At 42.3% G+C, this 19410-nt stretch overlaps 1 protein-coding gene across 7 annotated transcripts in view; it reads right to left on the bottom strand.

The window, feature by feature from the left end:
* ZNF532 (zinc finger protein 532) overlaps positions 1-19410 on the bottom strand; it is a 103054-nt gene that overhangs the window by 37395 nt on the left and 46249 nt on the right. For 6 of the 7 annotated variants that reach the window (XM_014546932.1, XM_014546934.1, XM_014546933.1 and 3 more), the window contains 2 exons: positions 11686-14042; positions 1080-1261 (listed from right to left, as the gene is read on the bottom strand). In XM_014546932.1, coding sequence (XP_014402418.1) covers positions 1080-1261; positions 11686-14042 — 2539 coding nt within the window. Of the gene's footprint in view, positions 1-1079; positions 1262-11685; positions 14043-19410 lie in introns of those variants that run through there. The other variant, XM_014546935.1, reaches the window with a different exon arrangement.

Here is a 19410-nt window from a genome sequence, read left to right as displayed (position 1 = left end):
TGGTACCCAAAAACTCTGGTTTCTTAACTTCGAAACCCAAGGTTTTCTACTAGGGTAAATCCCAACTCATTAAATATTGTGCATCACAGGTCTGGAGGCATGAGATTAAAACATGAAATAATGATGCCATAACCAAAATTTAACTGAAATAAGACTATCAAATATACCACTGGACTTCATTTTTATAGATCATAACTGTATTAGAACTAAAAAGAAAAGTCACTGTATATTAACAGTCTAACTTTGAAGACACTAGGCAACCAAATACTTAAGTTTAAGACAAACACACAGTACAGTTATACCTCTATTAACAAAGACACTGTGTATCAGCGACTGGTTTTCTTGGTGGGCCTTCACTGGGTCAAAATATAAAAGGCACAGGCATGCATTTCAGAAGGTCACAAAGTGGAGAACAAAGTTCAAGTACCTCATCAATCGATAGTAACTAAATTAACATTAGATTCGTCAGATGTTGCAAAAGACACATCTGAGCATCGTAGGGGGGCAGTGAAAGGGGTTCTAGTCAAGATGTGTGAAGAGAGGGAGAAGCCTGGGCAGAGGAGATGGAGAAGAAGGACTCGAGAAGGTTACCTGGGGTGGAAGGCGCTTCCACAAAGAGCCATGTTAGGAAAGAACATACACCCGATCCATTATCATGACAAAATAAAAGTAAGGAACCATCACACCCTTTCGGATTGAGAGAGGAAAGATTAAGAAGTACAGACATGCATGGTATTGTTACAGGAGTTAAAATGCAAAGGAAGACATAAAAGTATGCTGGAAAGGGCACAGAAAGAAAAGGCTCGAACAATCGATCAAAGCCAAACCCTGCCACATGCAGCACACTTTTGCCCGGAAGGCTCCATTCACCCTGAGGTGTGTGTGGGCCAGAGGGCCACGTCCACATTCAAGGATTCAAACAGATCAATTCTACCACAGACGAGCTCGGTTCCCAGAGGATCTGTTAATCGAGGTATCACTGCATGACCCTGGACACAATATGCACAGACCACTCCAAATGCTGTGCGGTTAGTAAGTGAACAAGCTTTACTTGCGCGTTAAGTCGACGAAATACTGACCGAAAACCAACTCTCCGCGTGTAGTGCAGACAGTTCTTGGTGACGTGGGTCTGGAAGTGCACCGACCTGCAGATGGCCCCGCACTCGGGGCAGGTGTAGGGAGATTTGTGCTGATGGATTCTCTGGTGGGATGCATAGCTGCACTGGTTGGGAAGCAGCATCTGGCAGATAGTGCAAGTCTTCTAAATAAACCAAAGGGGGAGACAGGGTTGGTCCTACGAAGTACTTTCTAGCACGCAAAGAAGCTTGGTTAGACCTCAAAATCTCAACACAGCGGTCATTTCAAATACGACGATAACTGATTCTAAGCCCAAGGAAAAAGCAAAACTGAAAGTCACATGTTCAATGAATACTTCCTTACCCTGTAAAGTAAAAATAACATTTACTAAGTAGTCAGGCTCATCCCAAAGTATGAAGAGAATGTCAGCTTTAGGTAGAATTCCAATTTTGTTACCTTTGCATTTTAAGTGTAAAGAAGAGGTAGCAGAGAGGTGTTCTTGCAAATTATGTAAGCAAATCAACATGAATGTGTAAATACAAGTTTATGGGCATCTATCTTGAGAGTAGTCACAGTTCTCACAACTCAAAAAACGGTCTTTAAAATAATAGAAATGAATTAGAGCCTAATCCAGATTAGATATGTGCATTTTAAGTCACCTCAGTTGTTTGCAATCTGAAAAACAGGAATGCAAAAGAATGCCACAGCAATTAGTTGTGTGTTGTTTCTTTTGTTTGTTTGTGGCACATGCACTGACCTCTAAATGGATGATGAACTGGACATTATATGGCTTATAAGTAAAACCAGTGAAGTCAAGTTCAGAAACATAATTTAGATATTAAATTGAAACTTTAGATAAAGCTTAAAATCTAATCACATATGAAATGAAACGGAGACTGAAATCCTCTTTGGAAAGGCTCTGCATCATTAAGTAACCAGGGAAAACTGAAACACTATTTTTCATCCCTTAGAGGTAAGCACTAAACATGGCATATTTTTAAAACTTAAAGTAAATATAAACTGGGGGCTTACTACTTCCATTCTAAAAATAAACCTAACACAGCACAAGATAAAATGTGTTTGAACACTATTTGGATCTTCATGCAATGAGTGTCTACTATCTTCTAAAATGTACAATTTGCATTAAAGTCTGTTTTCTTAAAAAGCCTCACAATATAGGCTCTAGCTAAGGTTTAAAACAATCTTTTAACTGACAAAAGAATTACAACATTTTTTAAAGAATTTTTATTCTTTTAGCTTTTGAATCAAGCCCAAAAATTAATGTTTAAACTTCTGAGCAACTCTAAGAAAAAAAATCAGAAACTCACTTGAAAACTCTTTCTTGTTTTTCTCCTGAAAGAACTAAAATACAAAGTTTATCCCACAAAATGTTTATTATAATCACAGAGTAAGAACATTACAGGCAGCTTTGACGAGGTTAGCATCATTAAAAAATACCATTCCTTTTCTAATAACAATATACCAAAGGTTAAAACAAGCCACGCCAAAGAAAACCAATCAACAGATTTGTTAATTAATTATTAGATCCTGTTAACATCTACCTTATCACAGGTACTCATTTGTTTCTCTGAACTAAAATTTTCTACTTTCACCACAATCATTAATCTCAAGCAGTGAATTATAATGTCTGAATTTCCACAGCATCTTAGAATGTCTTGCACTTACTTAGGAATAAAATCAACATATTCTATACTAAAGTCAAATCATATTTCATTTATATATATAGATACTAACTCCATTCTACCGTAAGTCAAATGATGAACTACACACTTTAAATAAATACATTTAAATACATCTCATTTAGTTATCATAATAATCTATGAAGTAGACAATATGATGTCATTTTACAGATGAGGAAACGGGGTTTGGAGAAGTTAAACTGCCACGGCCCCACAGTTAGTAAGTAAGAACCAGGATGTGAACTAGACGCTGACTACTTCCAAGGCCTGTGACGGAGTGCTCGTGAGGGGGTGCCATGGGGGTTACAAGGAATGAACAAACACAAATACACAGGAGAAACACTATTAGCCAATACCCCTGAATACCAACGGTGACCATTATGTTAGCATTATAGGTGCTCCCCCTCCCTCCACAGCTTCACTTTTATCAAATGCATTGTGGTTAAACTATTTTCATAACGGGGGGGAAACAGCAATGAAAAGAAAAATCTACAAAGGAGACAAAGTATGTGTTCCGTAAAAACTGAGAAATCTTTCACATTATCTCTCATCAAGATATGTATATCCTTCACAATACACATAAAATTCACAATGAATTATTTAAATGCTCTTCCCTATTGGACATTTATACTAGTATGTTTATAAAACATATATAACTATATAAAAAGTTATGAATGTGTTGGTGGTGAAAAAGCTTTGTTTCTAACAAGTTAACAATAAAATATCAAAATTATTCAATTCAAAGCAGGTTTTGTAAGTTATTAAGTGCTCTTTACAATAGAAACCTGTGACTACAAACACTGAAAAATGTTTAGAGTTTTGGGGTCACCCAAACACCAACATATCAACCCCAACTTCTCTCACACCAGTTCTTCCTGTCAGACTGTGTACAGGGTGGTCCCCCCACCGCCTTGGGGCTCTGTGAGAGCTGGGTCCAGTTATTACTCCCAGCACCACCCCAGCCACTGACCAGCTACAGGAATGTGCATGATCCACATCCACCGGGCAAGGCTCCCCACCCTCTTTAGATGCAGAAGTACCAGGAGAAAGTGGAAGCCAGTGTGGATTACAGCCTCAAACCAAGATGCTTTCATATTCTGCCATGATTGAAAAGGGAGCACTGGCCACTGGGAATCGCGCTGAATGAGGACCTCAGGTTCAGTGTGCACATACACATGCGTATCCATCCGTGCACACACACTGCATTTTCTCCCACATCCCTGCTGCCACGCCTCACCTCCATTCCGCTCTGAGAAAAAGCATGCTGTTTGGCTTATAGACATTTCTCCTAAATGCTTGGTGCGACATCCATAGCTTTAAAGTCACGTAAGCACAGTTCACCAAACTATACGTTCTCGGATTTTAGTCACCGTGCCTGTTTAGATAATATTGTAATCCCTGCTCCTGAGAGAGTGGTGATGCAAAGGCATGTGTCCCATTAGCTTCTCTGGAATCCTTTGCACTCATGGCCTTGACCCCTTTCTCTGGATTTGGGGGACATATTAGGGCAGAGGAGCAGGCCAGGATTTCTGTGGTCTAAAAGAACATAATTTTCTTTTCATTTTTAATTTAAACAAAGAAACTACAATATATCTTAAAATTCTAACTCCCTACAAGTTGAGGCTATTTACAAGAGGACAAAGCAATTTAATGTGACAATACCTGCCTTTTGAATAGAAAAGAGTAAAAGTACTTAAAAGGTTTCAAGTGTCTTCTGACATTTTATTTACATCATCTAAAAATGGATGAACGTTTTCAGAATTTAAGCTAATTTCTATTCTGGGGCAGACTCATTTGCTCAGAAAACTGCTACTTTTTCAAGAAAGATAGTACTTTTCAAGTCAGGAAACACGAGAAGCTACAGGAAAACAAAGTTGAAAAGTAATCACGATCTACACTTGAGAACTACTCGCATTGCGCCTTCTCTGCCCACCCTGACACCGAAATCGATGGCTGCCTCTCTCGTGGGGGCTGTGGAGGTTGTGGGGTCCGGTACCCTATGGCCCTCTTAAGGGTTCAGGGATGTCCAAGTAACAAGGAAACAATTCTATGTGTTTCCATTCATATTTTGTGGAGAAAAATAGGTACAAGGGGAAAAGTGATGAAGGCTAGAGATACGTGAGTTAGTACAGCATATTTATGCCTAAATCCCAGAGATCAACGACCTGAGACAGCCGGAGACACTGCATCTAAAGGTCAAAACAGCCAGCTTTACAGCCAGCCCAGATGCAAAGTAAGCTGTTTCTGCCTCTTTAACAGCAGCTCTAAAATCTTCTGTCTACAGCATAATTACCAAAAAATAATAATAATGAAGCACACTTGTTTGTTTTCTGGCTTTCACATTCACACATCTTCACAATGAGAACGCAGAGAAAGCATTTCATTTCCAATCTCACTTCAACGGAAATAAGAATTACAGCAGAAATGACTATATGCCTTTGTTCCCAGAGCTCGTTTGGTTGTGATGTTTTTCCCCTCAAATTATTCTGCTGCAGTAAAAATCCCTAGTAAGAGTTGACAGTAAAATGGGCAAATTTTCAGAAAACAATATGGTCAACGCACAGAATCCATTCAGATAATAATCAGTGGAGAACAGAGTTAAGTGAAAGGTTGATAACACTGAAATATATACTAAGATGGGCCTCACCTGACTAAAATTAAAATGAAGCATTTCAGAGAGCAGGGCCAAAAACCAAAAGTCCTGAGCCTTCAGTTAATGATGACGTTTGGGGCGGGTGAGGGAACCAAGGCGGCACCAGTTTCCAGAAGCTGCCTAAGCAGAGTATTTCTAGAAACGAGGGCTGGCTGGGCTGCTCAAGATAATTTAATGTACTTGGTATATTGTATTGACGATGCCCAGAAAGTTCCTGCACGAAACTGAATCCCTGAAAATGAGGACCAGGACAGGTAAGTCACCTTCACCTGCACTCTTGCCGCTGGCCTGGATGTAACTCACGAGTCAATTCTCAAACGATTCCTATGGTCTCACACCGTAAAATGCTGTGTCTATATCACCGTTATCAGCATGACCCAGGGAAGGAACAATGAATCAGAAGTCTTGCCTTGAGTCCCAACTATGCCAGGCACTGGGTATTTGTATCTTCAATTGTAAAACACAAGGGCTGACCAAAGGACCTATAACATCCAATTCTATGGCTGATGGAGACTCTACAAGAAAACTGATTTTGCCAATTTTTTAGAGGTCACTGAGTGAGCTGCCAGTCTGTACTTGGCTAAATTTAGCCCTGGTTTCACGGAGAGGTGAAGCGATGACATTCTAATACATTTAAATATTAATTATTAAAATTAAAGTTGTCAGCTCTTCAATACTTCATGGAGAGCAGGAAAGCTTCTCTGGCCCCTTCACCCACTCCTCTATTCAATGTGTCCCAAAGCAGGGGTCATTAATCATATAGGTTGGCATACAACTCCAACCGGGGCAGATCAACTGATGTCCAAAGTCCGGTCGGTGCCCGTGTGCTCCGTTTTTATTGCACTGCGTGGTCTGGTGCGTCTGGGAAGGGAAGTGATCCCCCCATGATGTCCTGCCACCTCGTCCTCTCCTTCAGCTGCCTGCTCCTGTGAGAGATAAACAGATGCAGGCAGGACAGCTAACCCAGACCTAAGCATGCTCGAAGTATTACCCCATATCATGTACCAGAGTGTGACAGAATTCCACGACTTGGACTCGAGCTCCAGCTAAACCATATATTCCAATCCTACTCTTAGCATAGACCTGCCCCTAAGGGCTTCTGAGCACAGGGCCAGGTAGTAACAGAGTGGCACTGACCCGCTAAGGCAATCATAGCTTTCACAGAACATCTGTAAGAGGAGGAGCTGCTGCTGGCAAGTCAGAATTCAGCACGTGCCATCATAGCCTTACTCTATCCCATTACATACTGGCAAAGTCCCACAAGCTAACCACGCAGGTACGAAAGATGGTGAAGGAGATCTGGCATGTACAGACACAGCCGGGGCAACCAGAGAGATCCTTTGCTGGCTCAAACACGTACCCTTAGAAAACTCAGAAAAGGATCTGATCAAACCATAAAGAGGAGTCCAAATATAAATGAGTAGAAAATGAAAGATACAAAGTGAAGGAAGATGGTGACTGCACTAAACCAAGAAAAGGTTGTTCTCTAGAGGAAGGTTGAGGTCTCCAAGGTTGGACCCCACAGATGTCAACGGGGTGGAAAAGAGCTTGACCTCAATCCTTTTACAGGTGGGGCTAAGGAAAAGGGATGTGCACTGAGCAGAGGAAATGTCTGAGAGTCAGAAGAGAGACTCGGGGAGTCAGATGGAATGCTGTCCTCCCCGTGGTTTAGTTCCAAAAACAACTGAGCATCACTGGCTGAAGCCTCGGGCAGAGTCCAATGATGTGATTCCAATCTCTCCTTGAAAACAGCAGCTACTTTCAGGCATTTAAACAACAGAGTGGAACTTTCACTTCCAGGAAGAGATGGGAAGTCCCTTTCCTTATTCCTTCCACTAAGCACAACTAAAACTCCCGGGCATTGTGTATAAAGCAAACATAAGCCTCTGAAAGGCTGGGAGATGGGCAAGCTGGCCAGGGAACCAAGGAATGACACAGTGTAGAAGACTTATAATTACAAAATAATAAAAGAAATCAAAGAAGATCTAAGTAAATAAAGAAATATTCTATGTTCATGGACTGAAAGACTCAACGTAAGTAAAGATATCAATTCTCCCCAAAACTGATATACAGGTTTAATTTAATTCCTATCAAAACCCCAACAAAATTTTTTATACATATTGACAAGACTATTCTAAACTTTTTTTATATAGAAAGGCAAATAAACAGGAATAGTTAAAATTTCTGAGAAAAAAAGAATAAAGCTAGAGAAATCAGTCTATTGGATTTCAAGACATTTTACAGTTATAATTCATATGGTGATATTGGTGAAGAGATGGACACATAAATCAATGGTACAGAATAGATAACCCAGAAATACCTACACTAATATGTCCAACTGAAATCTGACAAAGGTGCAAAAGCAATTCAATGGAGGACAGGCAGCCTTCTGGACAAATGGTATTGGAGGAAGAGGACATGCATGGGCAAAAATAAATAAACAAACAAGCCTCAACCCAAGTCTCCCACCTTTTACAAAAATTAACCCCAAATAGATCACAGGCTTAAATGTAAAGCCTAAAACTACAAAATCTTTAGAAAACAAATAGGATAAAAATTTCAGGATCTAGAACAAAGAGCTCTTATAGTTGAACAAAAGCACAAGCTATTTAAAAAAATTGATAAACTGGACTTCATCAAAATGAAAAACTTGCTCTACCAAAGACCTTGTAAAAAAATTTTTTTAAAAGCAAGCCACAGACTGGGAGAAAAGACTTGCAACCACATATCCAACAAAACAGACTAGTATCTAGAATATATCAAGAATTCTTAAAACTCAACAGTGGGGGAAAATATCTAATCTGAAAAGGGCAAAAGACATTAAGAAACATGTCACCAAAAGGATATACAGATGGCAAACAAACGTACGAAAAGATGTTCAAAAGTATCAGCTATTGGGGAATCGCACACTAAAACCACAATGAGCTATTACTACACACCTATCAGATGGAGAAAACATAAAAACACCACCAAATGCTGACAAAGATGCAGATAAACCAGACCACTCAGAAACTGCTCGTGGAATATAAAATGGTGCAGCCACTCTGGAAAAGAGTTTTGTTTTTTTAATATAAATATGTAATTACCATATGACCCAACCCTGAGCATTTATCAAAGCAAAATGAAAATCTATGTCCACAAAAAGCCTGTACACAAATGTTTATAGCAGCTCTATTCATATTAGCACCAAACTGGAAAAAATGCAGCCATCATCCATCCTTCAATGACTGAATGGTTCAACACCCTGTGGTACAACCATATGATGGAATACTATTCAGCAATAAAAAGGAAAGAACCACTGATACATGTAACGACTGGAAGAATCTCCAGGGAATGATGCCGAGTGAAAGTCAATTTCAAAAGGTTATAAATGGCCTGGCTCCATTTATACAGCATTCCTGAAGTGAAAAAATTAGAAACGGAGAATAGATTAGTGGTTGCTATGGCTTAAAAAGGGGTGGGGTGACTCTAAAAAGATGAGAGATCCTTGTGGTTATGGAAATACTCTATATTGACTGCATCAATGTCAACATCCTGGTTATGATATTACTAGAGGCCTGGTGGGGGCTTCCCATCAGCCGGCCTGCGCCCTCTCGCAGTCCGGGACCCCTCGCTCCTTACCACCCACCTGCTCGCTGCTCCTTAGCACTGCCAAGGAGCCGGAGAGGCTCCCACCACCACTGCTGTGCTCGCCAGTCATGAGCCCAGCTTCTAGCTGAGCAGTGCTCCCTCTCTGGGAGCGCACTGACCACCAGGGGGCAGCTCCTGCGTTGAGCGTCTGCCTCCTGGTGGCCAGTGTGCATCATAGCAATCGGTCATTCTGGTCGTTCTGCCGTACTGGTCACTAAGGCTTTTATTATATAGATTCTGTATTTTGTTACCACTGGGGGAAAGTAGATAAAAAAAGTATACAGGATCTCTCTGTATTATTTCTTACATGATTCCGAAATATTCAAAATAAAAGGTTTCATTTTAAAAATGGAATGATTTGAGAAGACCTGGAACATAAGCACAGGACACTTCAGCATTATCAGGTAAGATTTTGAAATCATCAGGGTAATTCTAAGTAGATGTTGGGCAGGAGGGAGGGAGAGGGGGATATCCTGCTGCCAGTAAAGTAACACACCTTTCTCTAGACCCAGTTAAGTCAAAAGGCAATGAGCGAGGACTGGTGGACCTGTTGGTCTTGCTGAGGCCCCAAGGTCACACACTTGAACCTTCAGAATCAACAGAGGCAGCAGGGCCGGTTCAGGAATCCGTGTGGATGACTCTCAAACCAAATCCCCTGTGCAAACACCTAAGGAACCCTGCCCGGGAGAAACCTCGGGCAGCTGCAGGCACAGTATCTAAACTGCCCTGAGGTCCCGTTCAAGAAAGGGCGGCAGGGGTGCGAGCCATGGAGGGCTGTTACAAATGCGAGGTACTCTACTCTTTCTCAGTTCACCTGTGAGCTACCGAGAGGCTGAAGGTCAAAGGAGAAACGGATGTAAGTTTAAATCCATGAATGTTAGGGACAACAGAAGAAAGAAGGCGCTCAGGAAAGACTGGTACCTGAGACGTCATTAGTTCAACCTCTAAATTTTGTAAGAAGTCATAGCAACAGTTCGCTGCTGGATGGCGTTAGCACTTTTAAGTGCTATTCTCAAAGAAGAAACTGTTTATATAAGTGGATTTTTTTCCCCATTTGAATTTAAGTTCAGAAATTGTGAACTGGCCAATGGTCATGTGAATGGCAAACTAGAGAAGATGAGATGAAGATTTTCTCTCTTCTTTCTCCTGTTCTTCCTGTCTTCAGCCCCACCTCCCACTGCCACACCAGGGGACATGGATGGGCGAGGACCACCGTAGCTTTGCTAACTTTGAGGCTAGTCCAGCAAGAGCCACAAGGATCCCACCAACCTCCTGGACTGTGGGAGAGACTTTAGGTGGGGAAAAGTCAACAGAACAAACAGAACTAAAGACGTGAGATTGTTTGTTTCCTGCTTCCTTTTAAGATGGAAAGAAATATTACCCTGTTGATGAAGTGGGGACAAGATAAGAGGGCGCTCATACAGAACCCACACATTCTCACTAGGACAAACTAAAGAGCAACATCAATCACCGTCTTCTTGAACTTGGTGGACACATGACTCTTTTGAGTGTTTTACTACCAGAGCCAATGAGACATTTAACATCCAATGCTGTAAGAATGTTCTCAAAACTCTTTATCACTTCCATTTCCACTAAACTGAAAACCCAAGAGAAAAAATTATTGAGGTATGCTTGATCTTCTGTTCTCCTAATTCAAAATACTGCAAAGAACTCAATTTAGTCATAGCCCTTGGGAAACTATCATGGGGATATTGGAGGCAAATAAAAAGAAAAATTGGTTTGCCATTGTGACTTCATAAACAGAAGTTTGAGTCCCCCTTCCAATTCTAGTATGGACAATAAATCACATGACCACTCTATGCTCAAATATGTTTCATTCAACATGTCCAACTACTTCCAAATGATAGGTATCATGTATTTGTAAAACACATTTATCTAAGAGCCAAAAACTGTCCGTGGAGAGAAGCAACGATAGGGATAAGTTGGCTGATGTCCATTGTGAAATGTATTTCACCAACATCAACCTGTACTTCGCTAAAACAAAACAACAAAAAAGCTGCAAACAAATGCAAAGGTATCCTATTTAATGGTGATAGGTTTCCCACTCGTAGCTTAAATTGGCTGTAGTAAAAAATATTACTGAATATACTTCAAGACCAATCAGGCAAACCATAAAATGGGTACCAATTAGGTATGTTTAACTACAAAAGACAGTAATTGTAAGTAACAACAGGAACTTTTAAAATATCAACATTGTCACTAATAATTAAGGAACATTGGTGATGCAGCCTGACTCGAACCCTTAATTCAATGGGATGATACTGTATTTAGCTAGATCTCAGATTCCCTACATATATTCCAATGATCCAACAATTAAGAACTCCGTTACTAACCCTAAATCTTAGGTGCCATAACTCAACTAGTACATAGAGTTTCTATCTGTTTAGGAGAATCAACTTCCCCGAAAACATTCATGTTTCACCATTGTTCTGTTCTATGAAAACAATGCTTCCTCTCTCGTCTACGTGCATACATACATCCACACGCATCCACACACCCCCTTCCATTTAACTGAGCTCCCACCCCCAAAATCAAGGGCATTGTATAGAACACTCATGTCTACAGATTCATCACGGAAACACCAAAATGTAAATGATACTCTACTTGTCCACTCGTATCTGCAGCCTGCTGGAAATGCGTAGCCAGCGATGTCTCGTCCTGGAACACTTCGTTGCACTCCAAACATTTCAGACTATGCCTGCAGAGCTTGGACGGGTCTTCGTCTAGAGGCATAGCTGGAATGATGGGCGTGCTTGAAGGAGCTGATATGACGGTCCCAGTTATACCAGACTGGATTTTGGTTACAGTGTGTGTGCCAGCCCCCACAGAGCTTGGCAGAGCGGAAGATGAAGCAGAAGTATTGCTTGTTGGAGAAACAATCATTTGATCTGCTGGGACGGGCTTTAGAATCAAGTGGGAGCACTGCATTACCACCCCCTTCTCCTTGTGCCCGCGGGCATGGGAGAGGAGGCTGCACTTGTTGTAGAAAACAAGGTTCTTTGTACAGTGGTTACACGTCACCTCGATGCGCACACTGCGTCTGTCATAGTGCTGAGTCAGACTCTTTTCCAGAGCGAAGGAGTCGCCACACTCCAAGCACTTGTACCCGCGGGTCGGCAACGTGATGCCTGCGTTAGCAGGGGGACTGAGGTTGGGGATGTAAACTGGAACGGGGTTGACACTGCTCAGCACCTTGTTGAAAGCTTCCACCACAGAGCTCTGCAAGGAGGACACCACCTGGACTCGAGAAACCTTCTTGGGTGGTTGTGAGACAGCTGCATTGATTATTGCCTGCTTTATTTGCTGCTGAGGTTTGGTTAGCACTTGGCGGAGCTCAGAGGTGGCCTGGGCGCCCTGAGGCAGAAGGTTAAGGTTGGCGAGGTGCACAGTCTTTGGCACGAGTTTGGCATTGGCCAGGCTGGATGCCGGCACCACAACGGTTTGCTGCTGGATGGCATTAGCAGCTTTAATGATGGCGCTGCTGGCGCTCTGAACAGAGGCAGCAGATATGACTGTGGCTTTGACCGTCGTGTTGTTAGCAAGCTTCAAATTAATGACTTGAGATCCCGCTGTCTTCACAGCAGACACTGGGAGGAAGGCAGTTGCCACGGGCTTAATAGTGACCTGCTTGGGGGTCAGCTCTGCAGGGGCAACTGCGTTGGTGATAAGAGCAGACTGCAGAGGCGCTCTGGGGGGAGAGGCAAGGACGGCAGCTGCAGCTGGGGATGACAGAAGCGACGTCACAGAAGCCATCACGGGCCCTGTATGCTCAGGCTTTTTTCCAGAGTCGAGATCAACTTCTGGCAATACCCTTGTCACTGTTCTCTTTATTTCCCCAGATGATGTCTTAATGGTTTTGATGCGGACTTTGGGAATTGCTGGTGTCGACCCTGCAGGGGACGACGGAGATCCCTTGCTACTGTTTTCACTTGAAATGCTTCTGGGGCTATCCGGCTGCTTCAGGGACACCTTCTTTGTCCCATCGATGAGACTCTGGGACTCAGGAGACTTTTCAATGGCTCTAGGACTATCATTGACTTCTTTTGGTAATGGAGAGGGTTCCCGTGAATTGGTCACTGGCTCTTTACTGGCGCCTGAAGCAGCCTTTTTAGCACTAAGAGCAGCGATGGCAGCTATGCAGGAAGAAAGCTTGGAGGATGGCTTTGACCTTGACGGAGCCACGCCGCCAAGGGTGGTGTCGTTCTTCTCGGTGCTCAGCTTCCCGTCATGGACCCTATTTTCAAGCACCTTTTCAGAGTTTTCTTTCAATTTATCCTCCACTTTTCTGACTTTAAAAGGTTCATAAACACTCAGATTTATAGAATTTGTTTCTGTTTCTCTCTTGACAACTTTGTTTTTGTCTACATTGCCTGAAGTAGAGATTCCAGTTTTGCTTAAGTTTTCCCCTCCAAGTGCCTTCAGTTTATCGTAGTCCTGTTGGGAAACAGACCCCGTCAACACATTCGATCTAAAGCTCGAATGCAAGTCCTCTTTATCAGGGGGGTCATCCACCTCTATCTTCTCATCATCGTCAAACTCTTCAGCACTTGAGATAGGGCTAAACTGGCTGAAAGCGGAGTCTTTTAGAGTCACCTCTGAGGTAGGCACATCTCCTTTCAAGGACTTTGACCCATCTTTACTGTAGCTGTCCAGAGAGGACGCTGTGAGGAACCCATTGTGTAGGCCATTGCCCGTGGGGTGGCCATCTTTCTCTGACCCCTCGGAGGAATCAATGTTCCGAACATTCTTAACAATAACACTGACGCCCACGTCAGAAGAGGATGGCGTGTGGGAGTCGTCCTCTCCATGAGCGTTCTGCTTGATGTGGCTCTCCTGGTCATCGTGTACAGATTCAATAGCTGCTTTAGGATCGACCATATCTGGGATGTCAAATGCTGCCAGGAGGTCATCAAAGTCTGGGGTCTTCATATCCCCCATGGTCATGAATTTGATCAGATGTTCTGTTAAACAAACAGAGTAATTCCATCAGCAACTGGCATTTCGTAATGAGGAGAAAAATACCCTCTAGGATTTACATCAACACAGTGATGATTACCAAGAAGAGCAAGTCAGTAACTGCACAATTATTATAATTACAGAAAATTCTGAGTCAAAGTGAACACATTTTCAGAGGATATACGGTATATAAAGCCTTGATAATTGTAGCTTCAAAGGAATTCCTCCAAAATGCCGCACACCACATGATCAGTGTGGCACCACTCTAACAAGAATAAAATTGATCAAAGCTCTTATCTTAAGAAAAGCAGGTTTTGGTGTAACAACCAGAAAATTTGTCATTTACCACTGGATTCATTGCACACAAAAAGCTACTTCAAACATATTTTGATCTTGACAGCATTTACTTCCACTGGCAAAATCATCACTATTATAGTCACCATCGGATTTGGGCTATCAAATTAAAAGAAATGTATTACAATAAAAAACAATGACAGATAACCATTTACCCACAGGAGAAACAAGCATCCCGGCCCACCACAGCACAGCTACTGCTAGTCAAGTTCCATCTAGGACTTTTAAAAAATCCCTCAGGTGCTGATTCCATCTGTTTTTATTTAATCCTTATTTTCTCTACTCTGTTAGGAAAAAATACCATCCTGGCAGAAAAGCCCAGCATCCCTTCCTTGTCCCTCCCTAACTCATGGGTTTTAATGGCTGAGATGACACATAACTGTTTCCTAATTACCACCCTTCGGACACAGTTGTGCAAGCAGCTGTGGCAGCTGAGAAAGACCCCACCGTGCAATGATGCTCAGTGCAGACCTGAGGACTGCAGAGCCGGGAGGGCAGGCCCTCTCTTTTACCCGGAGCTGGATATGAGTGCATAACATTCTACAGAGAAGTGTTCCCATTTGTGTCCACAAAGCCTTGGTGGTAGGACAATTTTAGAAAAATGGGCAGTCACAGCTGTTACTAAAGATAAAGGATATATAAATACATGAAGTGCCAAGGGTCTCTAAAGGGTGCCCTTTACCCACTGCAGAGAATGCGTGATCTTGGGGTTCAGATAAAACTTCCGCTGAAAGAGAGATCTTCATCCTCCCGAAGGCCCAGAGCACTGCACCTCATGCTCCTTTCTGGTATGTACTACAGTGTGTGCACTTGTCTCTTACCTATGGGCCTGTCAGCACCTGTCACACCGCAAATGCCAGATAACTAACCCGCCACAAGTCAGGGGCCAGAACACTAGATTTATAACAGAACTGGTCTGGAGCCAGCTCTGAGACCCTAAGAAGTGAGGGAATCTTTGGGCCAGTTCCTTCCTTCTACAGTGGTGGGAGGAAGGCAAGCATCTAGGAAGAGAAGGAAAGAAGGAAAGGGAAGAGGGGGGATGAAAAATAGGAAAGGCAAGAACAGGAGGCAACAATCAAGGTCAGAAGACAAGAGGGTTATAGCTGATTTTTGGCAACTTTCAATGGAAAAATTAGCCTAATTGATTCTTCAATTTTTCTGTTATTCCTCCTTTAAATCACTAAGAAGTTTTCTTCCACATTTTATGGAAGAACTTAATAATTTACTTTCTTGTACAACCTGTAAAAGATCCTTCATCCCTAAGAAAAGTGATGACACAAAGGTCAAGGTTGAATTTTCACTCAGGTGACAACATACATACCAATGAGAACGCCATAAATATATCATCAGCTGCTAAGACACCCTCAGCATACTCACTCCCTCTGGGACATGTCCAAACACTTCTAAGAATTTGGTTGGGAAAAACTACTGATGAAGATTTAATAAACACTCACGTAAGGAGCTGGAGAAAAAAATCACCTTCCACTCACATGTCTCAGTTAATGTAGACCTAAAGAAGCATCACATTGCAGTTTCTAAATGGAATACTCACAATAAAACCACTGTCAGCAAAGCATCCCTGTGGTCTATCTTTCCCAATCACGGTGATCCAAGTTGTAGATCAGATTTCAGAGAACTCTGCTTTCATAGAATCATGACCCATGCCCAACCCCAGCACTTATCCACAGTTTGGACCAAGCTCTGGAAGTCACAGTTGTGGTTGGGTCCTCTAAGTGCCTCCATCCTTTCTTTACAGGTACCCTGGATGTATGTCATTTGCCCTCTCTTTATGCAAAAGACGTCATCCAGTTTCACATCATTCATCCCAGAGGGCCATCAGTTCAGAAGCAAAAAGAACATAAGAGACAATTCAAATACTCACAGGTAGTAGGCCCAAGACACAACCATAATAAATGATAAAAGGTCACCACATGAAACCTTGAATGATTGGCAGTTCGGATCAGCAGTGCAATACTTGGAAGATCAACACATGATTCTTAGTATCTCCTTCTCCTGTTTACATGGTGGGGACCTGCCTGACCTGTCTGTGCACAGGTGCCCCAGAGCAGGAAAAACCTTTAATCAGTGGTAGGATGTTGCTCACCACGCTGCCTGTATCTTTTCCTATCTGCCCAAGTAAAGCAGAGTTAAGGTTTGGGAAGCCCCAGCCTGCAATCCCCCCAAGGGGTTGAGAAGACATTTCTGATTCAGGAGCAACTCTGTTCTCTGTAGTAATCCAGCCACCCTGCTGTCTCGATCTCCGGTATCACCTTTTCCTTTCTCTTGAGGGAAAAGGGTGAACCCAAGGGTAGAGCAATGAGACACCCTTAGAGGTAAGAGGGAATTAGCTGTGGTTTAAAAAACTAAACCTCCTAGTTCACCTGATGGAATCCTGACTGACACGTAAAAGTGCACAACGGGCATAAAATACTGAGTGCAGGGAGCAGGGGCATCGACAGTGCATCACACTGAAACCCAAGATCACACCGTGTGGGTGGAGCTGCCTCTCAGGGTTGTAAAATTAATGTAATAAATACCTCTCTGTAACTTCACACTTCTTTTTTGGTTTACAGAAATGTTTTTCATACCCACAATCACATCGTCCTATTACCCATTACCTTCCCACATTTGGGAAGGCAAGAGCAAATTTTCCACTTGGGAGAAAAAATAATTTTAACTCCCACTTCATTTCTCACTTACGTGAAGTACAAAGAGAAATGTTTATGTTTGCAAATTCTCTTAATTTTTTCCCCAATTCCTAAGTAGTAATCTTTTAGAAATAGATTCCTTTACTTCAAAGCATTACAAAAATAAATCTTAGTCGTCTCTTAAAAAATAACATAAAAAGACCTCAAAATTTGAGCTTCTCTTGGCCTCAAGAGCTTGATTTTCAAACAGAATTAGCTTTAGTCACTATAACAATGTCTTTCATTTCATTTATATGCTGTAAAATATATCTTCCTTCAAAAGCACTCACAGTCTTCTAATGTAAGGCTAAACCCCATTTCAATAACCTGTAATTCACTAATAGATTTGTGTTCAATGTAGAATGTCCTGTTACCCAAAAACATTGAAATATCTGGGGGAAAAGGCTAGGCCTGTTTACAGAAAAAGAAATTGAAAGATCTCAAGTGTGTCATGTGATCTCTTTATTTCCTCCTATGACACAGACAAAATATTTCCTTTCCTACCAAAGCCTCTTAAAATTACAGAAAGCTGTTTCATCTTTGTTGGCAAAAGTCAAAAGTTATCAAGTCAAAAGAAAGCCTCAAGAAAAACCTATTCACCCCTTACTCATACTTATGCTTTACAATAAATTGGGAGCTGTTTCCCAATTCCAACTGAAGAATGACAGCGTGAAAGGCTCAAGCATTACTTAACCATGGACGCTAACTTCAATAATCCCAAAGAGACATGCCCAAACCCAACCAAGGTTCTGCCTCCAAAATGAATACACAAGGTCATTCTGAGCAGTGAAAATACATCAGCTTCTCCATTTAAATGCAGAAGCTAACATTTTCTTTACCAAAAGTCAATAAATTCTAAACCTAAAGAAAAACAAAGTCTATTGGCCATCATGACAACACTAGAGGCCCAGTGCACGGAATTTGTGCTCTCGGGGGGTCCCTCAGCCCAGCCTGCGCCCTTTCGCAGTCTGTGAGCCATCAGTTAGACATCCTTTGCGCTGCCGCAGAGAAGGTGGAAGAGGCTCCCGCTGCACTCACCAGCATTAAGCCCAGCTCAGGGCTTCTGGCTGAGCAGCACTCCCCCTGTGGGAGTGCACTGACCACCAGGGGGCAGCTCCTGTGTTGAGCATCATAGCAACCAGTCATTCCACCATTCGGTCTATTTGCATATTAGCCTTTTATTATATAGAACTAGTAGCCCTGCGCACGTATCCGTGCACCAGTAGGTCGCTGCCACCCTCCTGTAGTTTCCCCTGCTCCCTCCTCCCTCCCCCACCCCCATAGCTTGCTGCCCTATTCCCTCATGTAGCTCTCCGCAGCCCACTTGTACCTTGCTGGCCCACCCTCCTACTGATCCGTGATCTGGTCGTGATGAGCTTGGTCATTACGCCTTAGGGTGTAATGGCTAATTAGCACATTCCTCTCTTATTATATAGGATTATACACACTTTCCATAAAATGACGGTAATAATACTATTATTCTTTTTGGGGTCTATATCACTTTTTTTTTGTGCAGTATCTAGACATTAAAGCCCTCAACAGATTAATGATCTAATTCATGTTTCTATCCTTATTATCTTTCCTTCACATATAACATGTTTTTATGACATGTTAATATTATGCTATGTTTACCATTTATTTTGTTCCTCACTGAAAATGAGTCCAGCACCCATTTTTAAATGTCTTCAAGGGACTGGTTTCTCTGGCCTTCCACATTCAAATTCTTGTTGTTCCCATTACACTAGTACACAGACCTTTGAGCTTCCTCCATCACCAATCTTTTCATCTTTTGCACTTTCAGGGCTCTCTATCATTACATCTCTTCAACCACTAAAAAGAAGGAACGGAAGGGAGGGGAGGAGAGGAATCACATCTCTTTTTCCCGTTGACCTTTTGCTTCTACCCCACTTCAATCTGAACTGCTGATGAGTCCCTGCCATTGCATTCCAAATACCAAGCAGGTTCAGCAACACAGGCCTGCTTCATGCTTCTTCAGTTTCCTAAACCACCTGGGAATACACATCAGTTTTGAGATGTGTGTGTGTGTGTGTGTTTTAAAGAATCTGATCAGCTACTTAAGAACCTCTGCCTTGCTTCTCTCTAGGAAAGTGGGTGGGGGGGAGGAGACTGGGTCCCAAAACTGATGGATACTTGAGTTTCAAAATCCTATCTAATAATAGAGAGACATGGTAATTAGCCATACCTCCGCTACCCTTCCCATTGGCTAGTCAGGGTGATATGCAAATTAACTGCCAACCAAGATGGCAGCCGGCAGCCAGGCAGCTTGAAGCTAACAGGAGGCTTGCTTGCTTCAGTAACAGAGGAAGCCAAC

Source organism: Myotis brandtii, unplaced genomic scaffold (assembly GCF_000412655.1).
Source record: "Myotis brandtii unplaced genomic scaffold, ASM41265v1 scaffold457, whole genome shotgun sequence".
Taxonomy (NCBI): domain Eukaryota; kingdom Metazoa; phylum Chordata; class Mammalia; order Chiroptera; family Vespertilionidae; genus Myotis; species Myotis brandtii.
Note: the sequence above shows the minus strand (reverse complement) of the source record. Positions and strands in the feature narration are given on the sequence as shown.